Raw genomic sequence first — 16,147 nt, 5'->3', positions numbered from 1 at the left:
TTGAAGTTTGACAGCCGTTAAGCAAACTGTGGTGAGTTCCACTCATAAGCTATTTATCAACTTGCAGGCTTACTTCTCGCTCAGAAACAGCACAATTGCCTCCAGTATTCTTAACATATAAAAGCGCTTGCAAAGAATATATCTTTGAGCAAAATCAAATCAAGACAACACAGCCGTCTTCTCCAAACTTCGAATGTTTGGCACCAAAACATGTCATGTTTGCACCTAACTGCAGCATGTTTTTCCCTCCCGTGTAAACGCTTAGATGCAACCGACGGTATTTGGCACGAAACTTATCCACACTGCAAGACAAAGGCAATTGTCTTGGCGCAAGTCCCTTTCTGACTCAGGTTGACTGAGGGATTTCCCCCCAGCGCCTTTTACCAAAAAAAAAAAAAGGAATCCTCCACCCCACCCAAGGCGATAAATAATTACCGTTTCTTTATTTTCACCCTAAAATATTTGCTACCTTATAGGCTTCTTAAAATGTATATTGATAGTCAGCTTCACAATGAGCCTCAGATCACCAAAGCAAAGGGAACTGAGTAAACATCATTGTTTGTGTTCTCCAGGCCTCGCTTTTAAAAGGAATTATTATTATTATTTCTAAACAAGTCCATTGATACCTATATTAGGCGTGGTTACACTAAAACATTTCCAACAATTTATTCATGTTATCTTTATTAGTATACATACAAGATAAATTATAACGTTGTGGAGTACATTACTGAGCTTTGCTCAATAGAAGTTTACAATTACCAAAAGATTAATCCATATAATTATGATAGATATATTGTAATTATTATAATTAAGTACTCCATTAAGCTTCAAGTTTGCAGGACTTAAAGTTGTTACAAATTCTCGTAATTAGTGTTTAATCTTTTTTTTTTGTTTGTTTGTTGTTGGATGAATACATGTTTTGTCTTAAGTATCTCTAACTAGAAATTCTCGAGGTCTTATTTCTTTTTTTTGATAACTTTTCAGAATTTTCTCCAACCTCTTAATTAAAAGCTAACTAATTATGTACGTTCATTTCAAAATGTGCTCGTTTGTAAATAACCCATATGATTGCAAGCAGCTGAATACAATAGAATGCTGGGATTAAATACTAGAGCTCTAACGTTTAATGAACTCTAAATCTTATTATCCTTGGCATCAATAATATTATATATTATTAATTGATTGATTGATTTATCTATTTTAATAATGACATAACGATACCAATATGTTACAAGTTGTAAGTCGTAAGATACCCCCATTGCAGTCAAAATAATCAGAAAGTCAGTCCTTTACGGACAAGTCATTGTGATTATGAAGTCCATATTTTCTTCGAAAAAGAGGAAAAAACCTGCAAACACATGCCCTATTTCCGTTTTCACATGACTCACTCTGAACATTACAATCATGTCGCCTTGTTACCCTTCTCATAATACTGCAGGCTCACGTAGATCTTACTGGTGTAATTTCTTCCGTATACGGCCCGCATATTACACGTTATTTCCAAGCTACAGAGAAACTAAACGGCAATATTTTCAGTGAAGAATTGCTAGCTTTTTTCCTTTTTGTTTTCAAGCAACTTTTTAAAACTTCTTCAGAAAAACTATAAACAAACTCACACACTACAATCTCTTAAATTTCTTTAGCTGAAATTTTTAAGTCGCAGAATATGTGATGGAACATAAATCAATCCTCCAAATTACGGTGCTCTTGTTAGTAGACTTCCTAACATCCTTCCCTGGCCTCATTTTACACGAAACATGGCAGTTTTAAAAACGAACAAACGGAATAAATTCTTCCTTGTTACCTCAGATTTAGGGAAGATTTACCCCCCAAAGCAAACAGCTTACGACATAATGTACACCCTCCAGATCTCATTGCCGTAGCGTTAATGCCCTGGAAGTTATTAAGATCCTATGTCCAAGCTCAGAGACGGAGAACAAAGCTACATAGTGTTAACGCAACATGCTAATGAAACCCATTTATTGTTCGATCTTGTCCGCTTCATCAATCAGTTCTGCTGTTTTTGACTCCTGCACCCGATAATAATCTTTAGATTCATCCATCTTGTTCAAATCAAAGTATTCCGCTTCCTGAAGCAACATCTGCTCCACTCTTCCAACCAGTCTCTCGAAACTCGGCCGCTCATCCGGGTCTTTTTTCCAACAGTCTGTCATCAAGGTGTAACTGGAAGGTAATAAAGGTTTGTTAAAAGTGGTTTCTTTCCATCTTACCCAATAAACTGATAACGTATCAAAAAACTCCTCTTAAGCTTCAACTAAGAACTTACTACTCAGAGTGCAGTATTTCAAAACTCTTAATATAATTGTAGTACGTTGTTTATTTTTTCTCCGATGACTCAACTCTCTGCACAAATTATCATTATTAGCATTAATTAAGCTAATTCTAAAATGGTTTCCACTTTAATATTGTTTTGTTTGCAATGAAGTTAGCCCTGCTAGTTGCCTCGCTCAAGGTGAAATATTCTTTTGATTTGGAGCTTGAAAACGGTAGCCTTTTTTGAATAAGGTCTATACTACTTGCAAATTATACAATAGTGAAGATTCTGCGCATGCTGTGATTGCGATCCTTGCGATCCCTAAAAGACAGACACATGAGTGATGTCCTTCTGTGGTGTGACTCGCGCACGTTTTCAGGATCCACAGTCCAATTACTAACGAAAACGTTTTCTCAAACGTACTCCGTCGCAGACAACAACATAGATTATTTTGTCACTAATCCAGATCCCTTCGGTAAGATATAAGTGATCTGTTCAAAGTACAAAATGCTAGAATTTTGTTGTGTAGCCATTTTTGGCCCCGTGTGCTGAACTATTGTCGTCGTGAAAAATTCAGCGCCTGAACACTGACAGTAGTATATCTTCAGCAAAATTATCCCCGTTAGTGCCTTCCCTTGCCTTCCGTATGCCTTCCCTTAATTGATATGCATAAGCCTATGACGTCATCTATTGTTATAACCTAGGGAAAAAATGCTTTCCTCCATACTAATGAAGTGTCGAGGTTTACTAATGAGCGTCACTCTAATACAAAGGAAACAATAGACATGCCCAGGCTTGCCCGCTCTATACCCACCCTGATTGGATCTTAAGATTTGTATGGTCAGTTTGAATAAAAGCGCGCTTTCTCTTGGTAGCGTCACTCTTGCAATCGCTTTGCTGGGAAAACTTTTTTTTCGATTTTTAAAACGTTAGTACCGTTGAAAATGGCTTTTTTCACGAACGTTGTTGATCTTCAAGCTGCCTTGAGCGCTTGTTTAACTGTCCGCGACTGGGAGGTGTTGTTTGAAGCCCCGTTTGCTGGGAAAATTTATCTCCGAGATTTCAGGTTATTCGTGACGATTATCGATCATTACCGTCAAAAAACAAAACACACACACACACACACATATATACACAAAGTGGCGCTGAAAACTCTATATTTCAAGTTTGTTTGACTATTACAAGACCGTTTTCTCCTACCTATCTCGAGGAAATAAAAAACTATTAAAGTCACGCACCGTTAGTCAGTTAATTATGCGGATCCACGAGTCTTAAGTTGCATACAAATTAGTTCAGTTCTGCTGGAAAAACCCAAGGGAGTATCTTGACGCATTAGTATATAATCAATTTTATATAACTTAACAAGGATCAATTTAAACACGCGACTTATAATTGCTAGCAATAGAACCAGACAAGAGATACCGTTTAAAAAACTTTATTAAAAAACAATGAGGAAAAAGAGTCAAATACTCAGCGATTTGAAAGGAAAAGGAATGAAAATGAATCATTTGACTGACTATTACAAATCCGTTTTTTCCGTTTTATTTCGAGGAATAATAAATATTCCTTCCGTGTCTACACAATTTTCCTATGGCCTCTAAGCCAAGAGTTCGACTTTCTTTGTTTCTTGCGGTTTGCCTTGTTCTTTGAAGTCGGTCTTTTAGTTTTTGCTTTAAAAGAAGCCTCATTTCTCCGCTGTCTTGACAGTTCGTACACCGTTTCTTGTGTCTTTACTGGATTGTGATAGTGTTTTTTTCCGGAATCATCCGCTTCACTTTCGTAAACGACGACTTTAACTTTAGGTTGCAGTTTCGCTTCTTGTAAATACTGTCTTCGCTGTGTGTGCTCTAACTGATGAACATCCGCGAGATGGTTAGCTAATCTGACAAGGTATTTAGCCCCGCACGATGGAATCGGACAGTTTCTGCAAACTCTCTTGTAAACCATGTTGACAGTTTGGTGACTGAACACAAATGACATCTTTTTCGCAAATAGTCAGGTTATATAGAGTGTCAGAAGGGCCAAACACAGACCAGAAAGGCCTGAAAGGCCAAAACAACGCCAAAAGGGACAAAACGAGACAAACGGGCCATTTGTAGTTATATGTTTTTATTATTATTATTATTATTATTATTATTATTATTATTATTATTAGTAGTAGTAGTAGTAGTAGTAGTAGTAGTATTATTATTATTATTTTTCTCAGACACACGCGTGGGTGTCGCGCGTCGCTAGTCACGCAACAGCTCTCAACTTTGGAATCATCATCTTTATTTAAAAGTGTCATCACAAATAACAGTGTTTAATTAAAAAGTTTTGATCTTGCTTTAGTAATTTGTATTTCAAATTTCAGATTTTTATTTTAATTTTTTTGTACAAGTTTACTATTATTGTTATTATTTTCAAGTCATCAATCAACACACTTAAAGTTTGCTTGTTTACAGTTTTATTGAAATGCAACAATACAAAGATCCAGGAAATAAAAAAAAAAATCCATAACAGTCATAGTAGGTTTAGTCTTGATCTTGTGGAATGGGCTACTTTTCGTACAATCGATTGAGTAAGAATTTTCGCTTATCGATAGCAAGTTCCGTCGATTCCAACCAATCAAATCCTTCTGTGTCTTTAAGCTCTTTTTGAGTTTCCATCACTTTTTTGAAGGTGGGATCTTTTTTCATTGCACGCATCCACTGTAGATTCTCTAAGAGTACTTTTCTTAGCTCTTTTCTGTAAACAGGAACGAGAGCGTTTACGGCTTTACTACGAGCCACATCTTCTGTATAACCGTTTTCTTGGTATTGATTGATCAAAGCGTTAAGCTGGGTCTTGTGGCGGTTCTCGGCTTCATCAAGAATGCGTGACCACGGCTCTAAGTTTTCTGTTTCTTCTTCTTGGGAAGACTCCGTTCCTTGACTAGAAACTTCGCTTTCTTGGGAGAAATCGCTTTCTTGGGAGAAATCGCTTTCTTCATTGTCTTCATCATTTCCAGCACCTTGTTGCAGGTATAAGGTATAGTTTGTGCTCGTCATCTTTGGTTTGAGCCGCACGCCTTCTGACAGGAAACTAAACTTCAGAAAGTAACGCGTCTTTTTTATAGAAAATTGATGAAGGCGGGGTTACTAAGCGTTCTCCTTCATAAATAAAAGAAGACCAGAAAGGCCATAACCAGGCCAAACACAGGCCTGAAAGGTCATAACCAGGCCTGAAAGGCCAAAACCACGCCAAAAGGGACAAAAGGAGACGAACGGGCCATTTCTAGTCATGTGTCTTTATTTTTCTCAGACACACGCGTGGATGTCGCGCGTCGCTAAGTTTTAATTGCCTTACAAGCTCTCTGTGATAATTCCCTTGTTCCGTTCATGGTTTCGAAACAGGTCGCTAATAGTTTCCGATATTCTATTTCAATATCACCATTCTACACTTTTTCGAGGGTGTTTGGGGTTCCAACAGTAAACTTGCTGGCCATGATGTTAAGGAACTGACGGTCTGAGAATCTTGCGTGTAGCCGGTTCAGGTATTGTTATCGACACTGACTCTGGGACTACCCAGTTGGATATGACTTATTGTTTCTCAAACAAAAGACACACGAGATAATTCACATGCAAATTTTAGAGCTCGAGTCAAACATTTGTTAAACATAATTAGTGACTAACGCGGTGTAAAGATGAATAAAACTTTATTTCACTCAAATCTTTCAAAGGATCTCAAGACAGCTCTATTTTTACACAGACGGTAATGCAATATTTTTAATTAGAACAAACAGGAAGATCTTGGTTCCTTATATTGTTAAGCATAGCAATACATTTTGATCTGCGTAAATCTCGTGCAAAAGCTCTAGAATAAGAAGATAACTGTTTATCTCTTTTTATCTCTTCATGTTTCTTCGGGGCTGATGACATAACCTTCAAAAGGTACGTGTTTGCCTTCAAAATGTCTTTCATATAAAACCTTCAACACTCGGAAACTTTCGGGATGATGGCCGTCATCACTTGCGTACTTGAAATACGCCTGACGCAGTAAATTGTCTTTCTCTAAACAAAGTGTAGGATCTGGGTCGTCTCGAGAGTCTTCTTTCATTTTTTGGACATAAAACTTGTAAGATTCCCATACCTCGTCCATCCATTTTCTGTATCTAAGACCGTGAAATATTTTAGGACTTCCTAGACTGTTGAATCCATTGTCACACATTAAAAATCCTTCGTTCTCGCGTTCCATGTCCTCGATATCTCGCAGTTCAGTGTCCGTAAACTGTAAAGCAAGATATAATTTAATTACAACCCAGTTTCTTCACACATCGCTTTTATTTCATTGTGTCTGTGAACGAAGTTAACAAGGGCTTCATGCAAATTTAAGTCAAAGTAACCCGCATAATTAAAGTTGCTTAACAGTGCGTAAAACAGTCTGTTATCGTGCTAGAAAGTTTGTAAAAAAAAAAAAAAAAAAAAAAAAAAAACTTACCGAATCGCTCAAATCCACCTCCAAATCAGCCTCCCCGCTGCCAGTTTCAGTCTGCGAGTCACTGCTTGATCCCTGCAATGAAAGATAAAGTTGTGTTTAAAAGAGAGAACTAAAACACTTGTTGGACATTCAAAACTTCATCCAACGGTTTATAAATCAATTACATAAAACGCTTTAACAATACTTACAAGTGTTTCGCGCTGAGAATATTCGGCCAACATTTCGTCAAATGCGCTGATAGTTTCCTCATTCTACGGCGAGTAAGTGAAAGTTATAAAGATTAGTAAGGCAGGGTCAGTGAAAAGAATTACACTAAAAGTTTAAAACATACTAATACTCATTGAACTTACCACATCAGCTGCTACGCGATTTTGAACGCAAGTGGTCGCATGAATCGACTCGTCTGACTCGCGGTTCTCACCAAGCTATTAAAATGAAATGAAACATCAAAGATTAGAGAAGAAACAGTGTTGTAATGGATTGAATCAATGAAGGCAATAACGACCAATGCAATATGAAACTTACTTCGAGTTCCTGGACTGTCAATTCTGTCAATCGCGCAAACGCCAGCGGAACAAAATTCTCTGGGATTTGGACGGCTTCGGTCAACATCTCCCAGTCGCGGACAGTTAAACAAGCGCTCAAGGCAGCTTGAAGATCAACAACGTTCGTGAAAAAAGCCATTTTCAACGGTACTAACGTTTTAAAAATCGAAAAAAAGTTTTCCCAGCAAAGCGATTGCAAGAGTGACGCTACCAAGAGAAAGCGCGCTTTTATTCAAACTGACCATACAAATCTTAAGATCCAATCAGGGTGGGTATAGAGCGGGCAAGCCTGGGCATGTCTATTGTTTCCTTTGTATTAGAGTGACGCTCATTAGTAAACCTCGACACTTCATTAGTATGGAGGAAAGCATTTTTTCCCTAGGTTATAACAATAGATGACGTCATAGGCTTATGCATATCAATTAAGGGAAGGCATACGGAAGGCAAGGGAAGGCACTAACGGGGATAATTTTGCTGAAGATATACTACTACTGACGATTTATTACGAGTCACTGTGAAATAACTGCAAGTGTTAGTAAATGTCTCTGTCATTGTATAAAGGAAATAAATGCAGCTTTCCCATTGGTCCTTTCAGTTATAAATTACATAGAGCGTCAAAATGTGGTAAGGAGACCGCTGGCACACTCGCCTTTGGCTCGTGTGCGACGTTCTTCTTCATGATGTCACCTGTTATCTATAATTAAAGAAAAGAACCGCAAAATGGAATGTTGGTTATAATAGAAGTCGTGACAAGCGACATTACAATCTCCAACTTACAAAGTTTCTGGGCACATGTCAGGTTTCTCCATTCGGTAGTCTGTCTTCAGAAGTCTCAAGAGCTCCGTGTGATTCAACAGTGGGTACGGCGAGCCACCTGCAAAGAATCGATGTGTTTGTGATAGACCATCAGTGCAAGACCTTGAAATGAGTGCATTAAATCATTGACAGGTACTCGGGGTTTCTTCACGAGAAATCATAAACTTCACTGCAAGAAAAGCTTCTTAAGGTTATTTATTAAATAACTAAGCCTAAAACACGGTTTTTTTTAACAGTTCTTGATATTAAACAAGTACCAAATCCTGTACACGTATATAGAGGGAAGAGAAGGACTAGGTTTAAGCCTACAGATTCTGTGAAAGGCAAGCTGCAGGTAAAAAGCGTACATTTGCTAAGCACAGAAATTATGTAACAAATAATCAGATACAAATGAAATAATTATTACCAAGTGTTCCAATTTCCCACATGACGACTCCGTAGGACCAACTGCAAGTTACAAAATGGCGCAACGTCAAAACTTTGTACTTTATAAACGAGGCGTACTGCATTGAACGTAGGAAAAAGTGAGATTAATTAAACTATTTCTTTTTACAATGCATTTGAGTACTAAACACACTTAGCAATTATACTGACTTTGTCCTCTTCACTTAGCTGTTCGATGATATTTTCAAACCCGTTACTTACACATCGCTCTTGACAGTGAAAATCTCTTCAAAAATAGACTCAGGAGCCATCCACTTGATTGGCAGTTTCTTCCCTTTCTGTACTTCGTACACCTCACGGTACAATTGGCGCATCAAACCAAAGTCGCCTATCTTGAGTCGTTTACCATGCCCCACCAGGATGTTCCTTGCTGCCAGGTCTCTGTGGACGAGGCCCTTCTCAGTAAGGTAGCTCTGTAAATAAACAAAGAAATATTGGTGTTACATTCCCTCGTACAGAAGTGAAGGCGTCGGTGCGGAGGTTTCAGACTGCCCTTTCCCAATTCCTTACTCTTTTGTCTTGCATTTCGTTAAGGACACTCCATTTTTTCCTAATTTTACACACATTTGATGAAAACTTTGAAGAGAGTCTACTGTTTTGTTTTTATTTCGCAATACAGTGCAGGGATGGGCAATAAAAATGCTATTGTTTGGATCACTTCACTTTCCTGCAGTTTTCAGCAAAATGCCATGTTACATTTATTCCGGCCGCCATCATTTACGTACCATGCCTCGTGCTATCTGCCAGGCAAATTTCATCAGATCAGCAGGATCAAACGAGTCACAGTCTTCATCACATTCATCGTCAGTCATCTCAGTAGAAGCCTCTCCGGACGGGCTTGCTGCCGAAAATACGACCATCGGTATTTCTATTTTACATTCACCATTTTCACCAGCATCGGCTTGGTCTTTTTCTTGCAAAGAAGTGGAAGGCTGGGTGTTTTCATCCAACGCCTTTGTTTTCTTTCCTTCTGCTTCGCCGTCCTATAAAAAGTCATTCACAAACTGAGACAAGAACGCTCCGATCTCAGTTTTTTGTTTTTGAATAGACTTAATGAATAATATGGTTTGTGTTTAACAATATCGACAATTGGATTAACGATCGCACCCGAAAAAAGGTTCTTCTTCTCACCAAATGTCAAGATGACAGTTTTGGAAAATAATGTTAAAATTAAACTTTTTAATTGTTGATTCTACTGAACAATAAAGAAAAGAAGCTAATACTGCCTGATCTGAAAGGACAGAGAAATCGCGAAAAATCATGATTTGTCAGTAGTTCAAATGGTCATTTACTTGACTGACAGTTTCTCCCTAACGTAATCAACTTCATGGGCTCGTCACTGAATCATGATCGTTGCGCCTCTTCGTCCAATAATTTCGTGTTTGCAGGATGGTAAGTATGAAAAAGATGACTTATATTTGCAAGATGAGTCAACCCAATTCGACTTTCCAGTATTACGGAGACATCGAAGTTAGCGCTTATTTCCTCGGGGAGGGAGGAGGGGGCGGTTAATCTCCTATCTAATTTATCTAGGTATGTGCAGCACCAAAGGTATGGTTCTTGATAGAGACCTTTTTGGTCTGAAAGCCTGAAAACGGGTATGGATTTTAAAGAAACGTAAATTGGAAAAAAATGTATTTTGGTTTGAAATAAGGTCAGAGTTTCCTCAAACACTCAACTGACCCCTCTCCCCCTCCCGCCGCCTTCCCCCGTCGCGGGGGCGCTATTCCTGGAGCAAGGACCTTAATCATGCATACATGTACCTGATCAGCAGTTGTGTTTTGTGCCCTTGTTCCTGCATAAAACTCCTCATCTTTGCCATTACGAGCGGCTCCCAGAGTAGAACCGCTTATCTATAAAGCATGCAATCAAAACGTATGAAATATGAGTCGCCAGTCGAGTTATTAGTTATCAGTAACAAGTTATCGAGGGCTGTCATTGGTATTCAGTTTTCATTTCACCATAGTTTTAGACTCCAAACTTAAACATCGCTCCATTGATGATTTTACCAGGCCCGTCGAACGTCGAAAATAATAATGAAACGTCAACTTTGGAAACAACCCCACACTGATTTCTGATCGAAAGTTTATAGGACAATTTATTGTCATGAGAATGTACTATGATCCACAAAAACTCTTGCAGGCTTCTTTAGACTTGCTTAAAAGAAATAATCCCGACCTGGACATATAATTTTAAAGCAAAACTTTGCACATGTAAACAAAGTATCACAGCCGTACTACAGCCTTATATCTCGTTTTATCTCTGCACTATCGGCTTTTCTAATTCGTACTCGTTCAGTTATGACCTATAATTTATGTCAAATGAGTAAACGTTTCACCTCCTGTTGGTAAGAAGAAAACAGAAATACCTGAGTTCTCTTGCCCCTGAGCCAATGAAGCAGGTCTCCATGAGGAATGTACTCAATAATCAAACGAAGTGGTTTAGTTGTGGTCCAACAACCGAGAAAACTCAACACATTCTGATGTCTTCCCACTGCCTTCATCATCTCTATCTCGTCCATAAATTCCTTTTGCTGCTCTTCGTTGGCGTTTTCTTGGGCATAGAAACAACAAATAGTTATTAAATTATTTCTTGTCGAATTTTATCAGGAAAATTAGTTTCTAAAGGAGCAGCCCTATTAAATTAGTGTAATTCTTATTGAAGCAGCATCACTTCAATATATTACGTCTGACGTCCTAGTTTACGTAAGTCTAACCAAAAAAGGAGATGAGCATCTAAGTTGGCTGACCATCTGAGATACAAAGCCCAGTTTCTGTATTCCATACTTCTACATGAACAAAATGAAGCCTACTTGAAAAACAAGCTGTCATTTACTTCATGTCTTCGAAATGTGATTTTAATGTCTGCGGTGCAATTTCATGGTCCTGGGTACTTTTGTAAACATCTTTGTCAACAGTGTTTAATCCATCTTGTTCAACAGTCCCTAGCCAAAAACAATTTCCACTTACCATGCAATTCTTTCACAGCAACAATCTCCTGCTTCTTGCACTTATTAACCGGCGCTTCCTCGTTTTTAAAGTAGTCCAAGCCGTCCTTCAGTTTCGCTTTGTGGACCTTCCCAAATGCTCCTTGACCCAATTCTTCAACAAATTCTGTCCTAACTGGAGGGATTTCGTAGCCGTCCAATACTTGTATGTCCTTGGCGGTCCTGAAAAAAAAAAAAGATTAAGAATTACTTTTAATTATGAAATTCTTCTAAAATTCTTAGAATAACATTTGGTATGTTAGTAAGAGAAATAAAAATAAACAGATTTATGCGGGCTAGGGTTCTTAGATTTGTCCTACTTTTTTTTGGAGACTATACTCAAAAGTACTAATTAAGCGAATCGAGAAAAACCCGAAAATTGTCTACGTCAAAACAAGGATGAAATATAACGTTAAAACTTTCTGGATTACCTGCATCTTGTCATTTTACAAAGAAACCATGAAAGAAGAACCAGTCATTTGGTGAGCTTTATTTCCAACAAGTAAGACTGCAAATAACGATGAGACACAATTCATATGGTAAACAAGCCTTACCTCTTTGTATGATTTTGCTTTCTTTTTTTATAATACTTAACACCAGTGACCAGGAGAAGAGCAACCAAACATGATCCAGCAAGGGAAAAGACAAGCTTCAGAACACTCGCTAGGGATAAACCTGTGGTATCTAAAGACATAACTGGCGATCATCAAACTAGTTCGAATTATGTATTTCATGTTGTCATGTTATTTTGCTTCAAATTTTCTTCAAAAATTTTCAAACCAGATATTATATTTAGACCTATTGAACAAGTGTTCTTACACTGCTTTCAGTGTTTATAAAACATTAAAGGCTGGTTGAAATTAAAACGGCTTGAAAAAAAACTAATTTTTTAAATTATCATCCGCTCATCCTCGGATGTTGCTTAAGGACGGTGCCTACTCATACCGAAGTATTTTCGCGCGGGTTATGACCATGTGGGAAAAGCAATTTCAGCAAGGGCTATTGAAATCCCAAAAGAAAATTGGGGGTAACCACGCGTTTTTTAGAGATAATTAAGCAACGATTATTCAAAAAACAAGTAAAATGCTAAGCAATGTATGGCGTTTATTCCAAATTGAAGCTTTATCATCTCTGAAAAAGGCATGGTTACACCAAATTTTGTTTTTGGATACTAAGAGCACTTGCTAAGTTCTGTTTTTTCCGCAAAGTTTTAAACCGCGCAATAACATCCCTGTATTAGTAGGCACCACCAATAGGAAACCCGAGTATCCCGCGATGCGCAAAAAGTATTCGCAGTAACAAAAGGAGGCACCGTCCTTAAATGGTAATGGGCCTAAACTACTATTTATATTTCATAACGTCCATCGCCTAAACTCTACTCGCCGTTCCCGCATGTTGCCTTTAAACAAAAAACTATTTTCCTGGCTACGATAAATGGGTACATGCTCTTAGACAACAATAGTATATAATTGTGTAAATTAACAAAACTTTTCTCCAATCTGCAGACACTATACACATCAAGAATTCAGTTCCTCCACCCAATGTATTATCATTGAATTTAAAATACTTGCGAGAAAAGGCGAGTTTTCTAGGAATGGTTTCCTATGAGCGCATTCCTCTATAAGAATTTGAACATAAGACCTGGAGGATGATTTTACGTCCAAAGATGTTTCCTTTGAGGTCCACAATAGGGAGGTATGACGTTACATAACGTGTTAATTAAATCATGATTACCAAATGGTGGCTATGTTGGATTTCTGGATTGTGCCGAAATTGAACGAAAAGTAATCAAAACCAATAAATCAGATTCAAAGCCGCGGCAGGCAGAAGCCACGCCTACCTGGGTCTAGGTAGGGTGTTGTTACCGATGGTATGTAATAAAAAGCTACGCGTACCTTTTTTTTTCCTATACAAGACTATTTGGAATACTTAAGAAAGAAACCTGCAAGATTAAAGCTTTAACAGAATTCCTTACCACCCTCCTTTGTTCTCTCAACTTTAACAGAACTCTTTGGTCCATTACCAGCAGAAGTGAAGGCCAACACCTGAAATTCGTATTCTGTGAACTTATCCAGCCCGGTAACAGGTTTTGAAAGAACTGAAGCGCTGTCAATAAATAGAATGGTTGACGATTCATCAGAGCCTTTCCTTTTGAAGTACAATTTAAATCCCGTAATATTTCCATGCCTGGAGTCCACTGGTGGTAGCTGCCAAGATGCTAAGATACTTGTAGAAGTTATTGCAGTCACTGTAAATCCGATGGGGGCTTTCGAGGGAACTAGAATTTAAAAAAATAAAATAAAAATAAAACATAACAATTTTTTTTTATCTACCCGTGAAATCAATTCATTAATGCAATGTATTTGTTGCCTGACTCAGTCAGGCGATCAATCTATGCTTCAAGCAGCCTTCAGTAATCACTTGATCAGTCTTTCATTTTACCGGTCATTTGTTAAGTTCAGTCAGTTACCGGTAGTTGCTCTATCAGTAACAACAAAATCACTGGTCAAATCCAACACGGCCAGGGTTGTTGATATTTTTAAGGCTTCATCGTTTTATTTTCACAAGTCTCAGGGCTGTTTTTAGGTACGTAATAACAGCCTTAAAATAAAAAAAAAAAAAGCCCGAGGTAAACTTTTTCCTGTACAAGATGGGTTAGAATATTTGGAGAGAAGAATATAGCTTGAGCGACGTCTCTTACCATCCTCCTTTGTCCTCACAACTTTAACAGAACTCTTTGGTCCATCACCAACAGAAGTAAAGGCCAATACTTGAAGTTCGTATTCTGTGAACTTATCCAACCTAGTGACAGTTTTTGTGAGGGTTGAAGCGTCATCAATGGCTAGAATGGTTGTTGGGTCATTAGATTCTTTTTCTTTGAAGTACAATTTAAATCCCGTGATATTTCCATTTCTGGAGCCCAATGGTGGTAGCTGCCAAGATGCTGAGATACTGGTGGAGGTGATAACACTCACTGTAAATCCGCTGGGAGCTTCTGAGGGAACTGGAGTTAAAGAAACAAAAAATTAAAACAATCTGTTTCATTTATTCGTGAAATCAATCAATTAGTCTACCGCTCAATCAAACGACCAACAAATAGAGCAATCATCCTACCAATCATGAGTTCAGCAGTCTTTCATTGATTAATTCAGTCAGTCAGTAACTCAACGAAATATGAATCAATCACAAAACAGTTATCTACGTCAGAAGCCCTAACAAATTCAGGCTTGAAAGGGATTCAAGCTAACATCGACCTCTGTGATACCAGTGCAGTGCTGTATTAACTTAGCCTCCCACACAGTCGTTTTTAGAGGACTCGTATTACCTCCTCCCCACAAACGCCTGCTTACCCTAGTGCCACATTCTTTTCCGTTGCTAAGCCAATCACAGTGAACCTTCTAAAACCTGGAATCTCGCGGGAACAGTGAAAAAGATCACGGCGGAGACAGAACTTGACCGAGCTGACGTGAGCTTTGAGCAAACGTTCAAAATTTCTCGTTTAAATGCCTATCAACTGACTGCAATCAAAGAATTCAGGACGGGAAATAGCGATATTTTCGTCAATTACGCAAAGTCGCTTTAATATTTATCAAGCTTTGCCCTCAATCTTGTCGACCTTGTCGGTGTGGAGGAAACCGATATATTACCCGATATTTCGGTAAACTTTGAAGATTTTGTAGTTGAAACTCGCTTTGTTGTTGCAATTTGTTCGGGGGCATGTGCGACATTTTCCACAAGGACCACAAGTTGATCGGCTCTTTGTCGTTTAACTTTCCGTTTAATAGTCTTTAATGGACTGATAAATACTGCACATCTCCCCTTGATATCTTCTTGCACTTCGTACAAACAAACAAATCTGCTCCAAAGTTTCCGCACCCGTAAGAGGTGATATCTTCACCGACTGTCAACTCGATCAGGCGGGGAAGATCGATTTGCGTGGTGAATTTGACTCCCCAAGCAGATAACGGTGTCAAAACGTTGCACAAGAAGCGCTTGTATTCACATTCGATATTTGTAGTCCATGGGCCAGAAACTGAAACCCTCCCCCCATCTCGGGATTTTTGCAGACATGTATCATTTTAAACCTCTACCCAAGGGTATTCCAAAAATCGATGTTTGCACTTGATCGATTGGTGGGCGTGGCCTTATGGCGCCATTCTTTATTTTAATCAAAGTGCCACAGGCTACCCAACCCGGAATTTTAAAAACAATCTTCTTAAAAGGTATTATCCAGGAAATTAACACACAAAACTACCCATACTTACTCTTCTCCACCCCCTCTGTTAGATGATACCTCAACTTTCACTTTTAAGCTTTAAAGTTGACTACTGCGCATGTCACAAAGTTCATTCAGCCTGTGCAAGGGGTATATTTGAAGTGATGCTTAAGAATTACTCATGTTTCCTTGCTCTTAATAAAACAGAGCAGTTACGCACCTTTACTAGATTTTGTAGATTGCAACCTCTTCAGATTCACTGGAAACAATCAGTATGATTTGCTTGTCTCACTATGTAGTCACAGGCTGTGGTCCGCAACGTATCGACTCCTTACTGCTAGTCTTCATCAGGTAATGGGGTCGACTGGTTACGCGTCACCATCGTCAGCAGATTATTGTGCTAAAAG

The 16,147-nt window shown here is 38.4% G+C and overlaps 2 protein-coding genes across 2 annotated transcripts in view; both read right to left on the bottom strand.

Annotated features, from left to right (window-relative positions):
• Window positions 1-647: 647 nt before the first annotated feature.
• LOC146456366 (uncharacterized) overlaps window positions 648-16,147 on the bottom strand; it is a 39,972-nt gene continuing 24,472 nt past the window's right edge. The window contains exons 6-16 of the mRNA XM_085093179.1: window positions 14,226-14,528; window positions 13,500-13,802; window positions 12,079-12,208; window positions 11,508-11,707; window positions 10,907-11,091; window positions 10,302-10,391; window positions 9,264-9,521; window positions 8,740-8,951; window positions 8,501-8,541; window positions 8,056-8,152; window positions 648-2,184 (exon numbers count right to left, since the gene is read on the bottom strand). Of these exons, the coding sequence (XP_084949305.1) occupies window positions 1,980-2,184; window positions 8,056-8,152; window positions 8,501-8,541; window positions 8,740-8,951; window positions 9,264-9,521; window positions 10,302-10,391; window positions 10,907-11,091; window positions 11,508-11,707; window positions 12,079-12,208; window positions 13,500-13,802; window positions 14,226-14,528 (2,024 nt within the window). The 3' untranslated portion in view covers window positions 648-1,979. The remainder of the gene's footprint in view (window positions 2,185-8,055; window positions 8,153-8,500; window positions 8,542-8,739; window positions 8,952-9,263; window positions 9,522-10,301; window positions 10,392-10,906; window positions 11,092-11,507; window positions 11,708-12,078; window positions 12,209-13,499; window positions 13,803-14,225; window positions 14,529-16,147) is intronic.
• On the bottom strand, window positions 6,149-7,762 carry LOC146456369 (uncharacterized). The gene is made up of 5 exons (XM_085093178.1): window positions 7,259-7,762; window positions 7,084-7,158; window positions 6,922-6,984; window positions 6,734-6,805; window positions 6,149-6,523 (listed from the first exon to the last, which is right to left on the bottom strand). The coding sequence occupies exons 1-5, from the start codon at window positions 7,415-7,417 to the stop codon at window positions 6,149-6,151; spliced, it is 744 nt and encodes a 247-aa protein (XP_084949304.1). The 5' UTR covers window positions 7,418-7,762.

The sequence above is a fragment of the Pavona decussata genome, unplaced genomic scaffold, assembly GCF_977016875.1.
Source record: "Pavona decussata unplaced genomic scaffold, jaPavDecu1.1 SCAFFOLD_256, whole genome shotgun sequence".
NCBI classification, from domain to species: domain Eukaryota; kingdom Metazoa; phylum Cnidaria; class Anthozoa; order Scleractinia; family Agariciidae; genus Pavona; species Pavona decussata.
This window is presented reverse-complemented; position numbering and strand designations above follow the sequence as displayed.

Coding starts and splice junctions, on each gene's coding strand:
- LOC146456369 (XM_085093178.1), bottom strand. CDS start 7,417: ATGGCTTTTTTCACGAACGTTGTTGATCTTCAAGCTGCCTTGAGCGCT. Junction 6,985..7,083: donor ATCGCGTAGCAGCTGATGTG/GTAAGTTCAATG, acceptor TACTCGCCGTAG/AATGAGGAAACTATCAGCGC. Junction 6,806..6,921: donor ATTCTCAGCGCGAAACACTT/GTAAGTATTGTT, acceptor CTTTCATTGCAG/GGATCAAGCAGTGACTCGCA.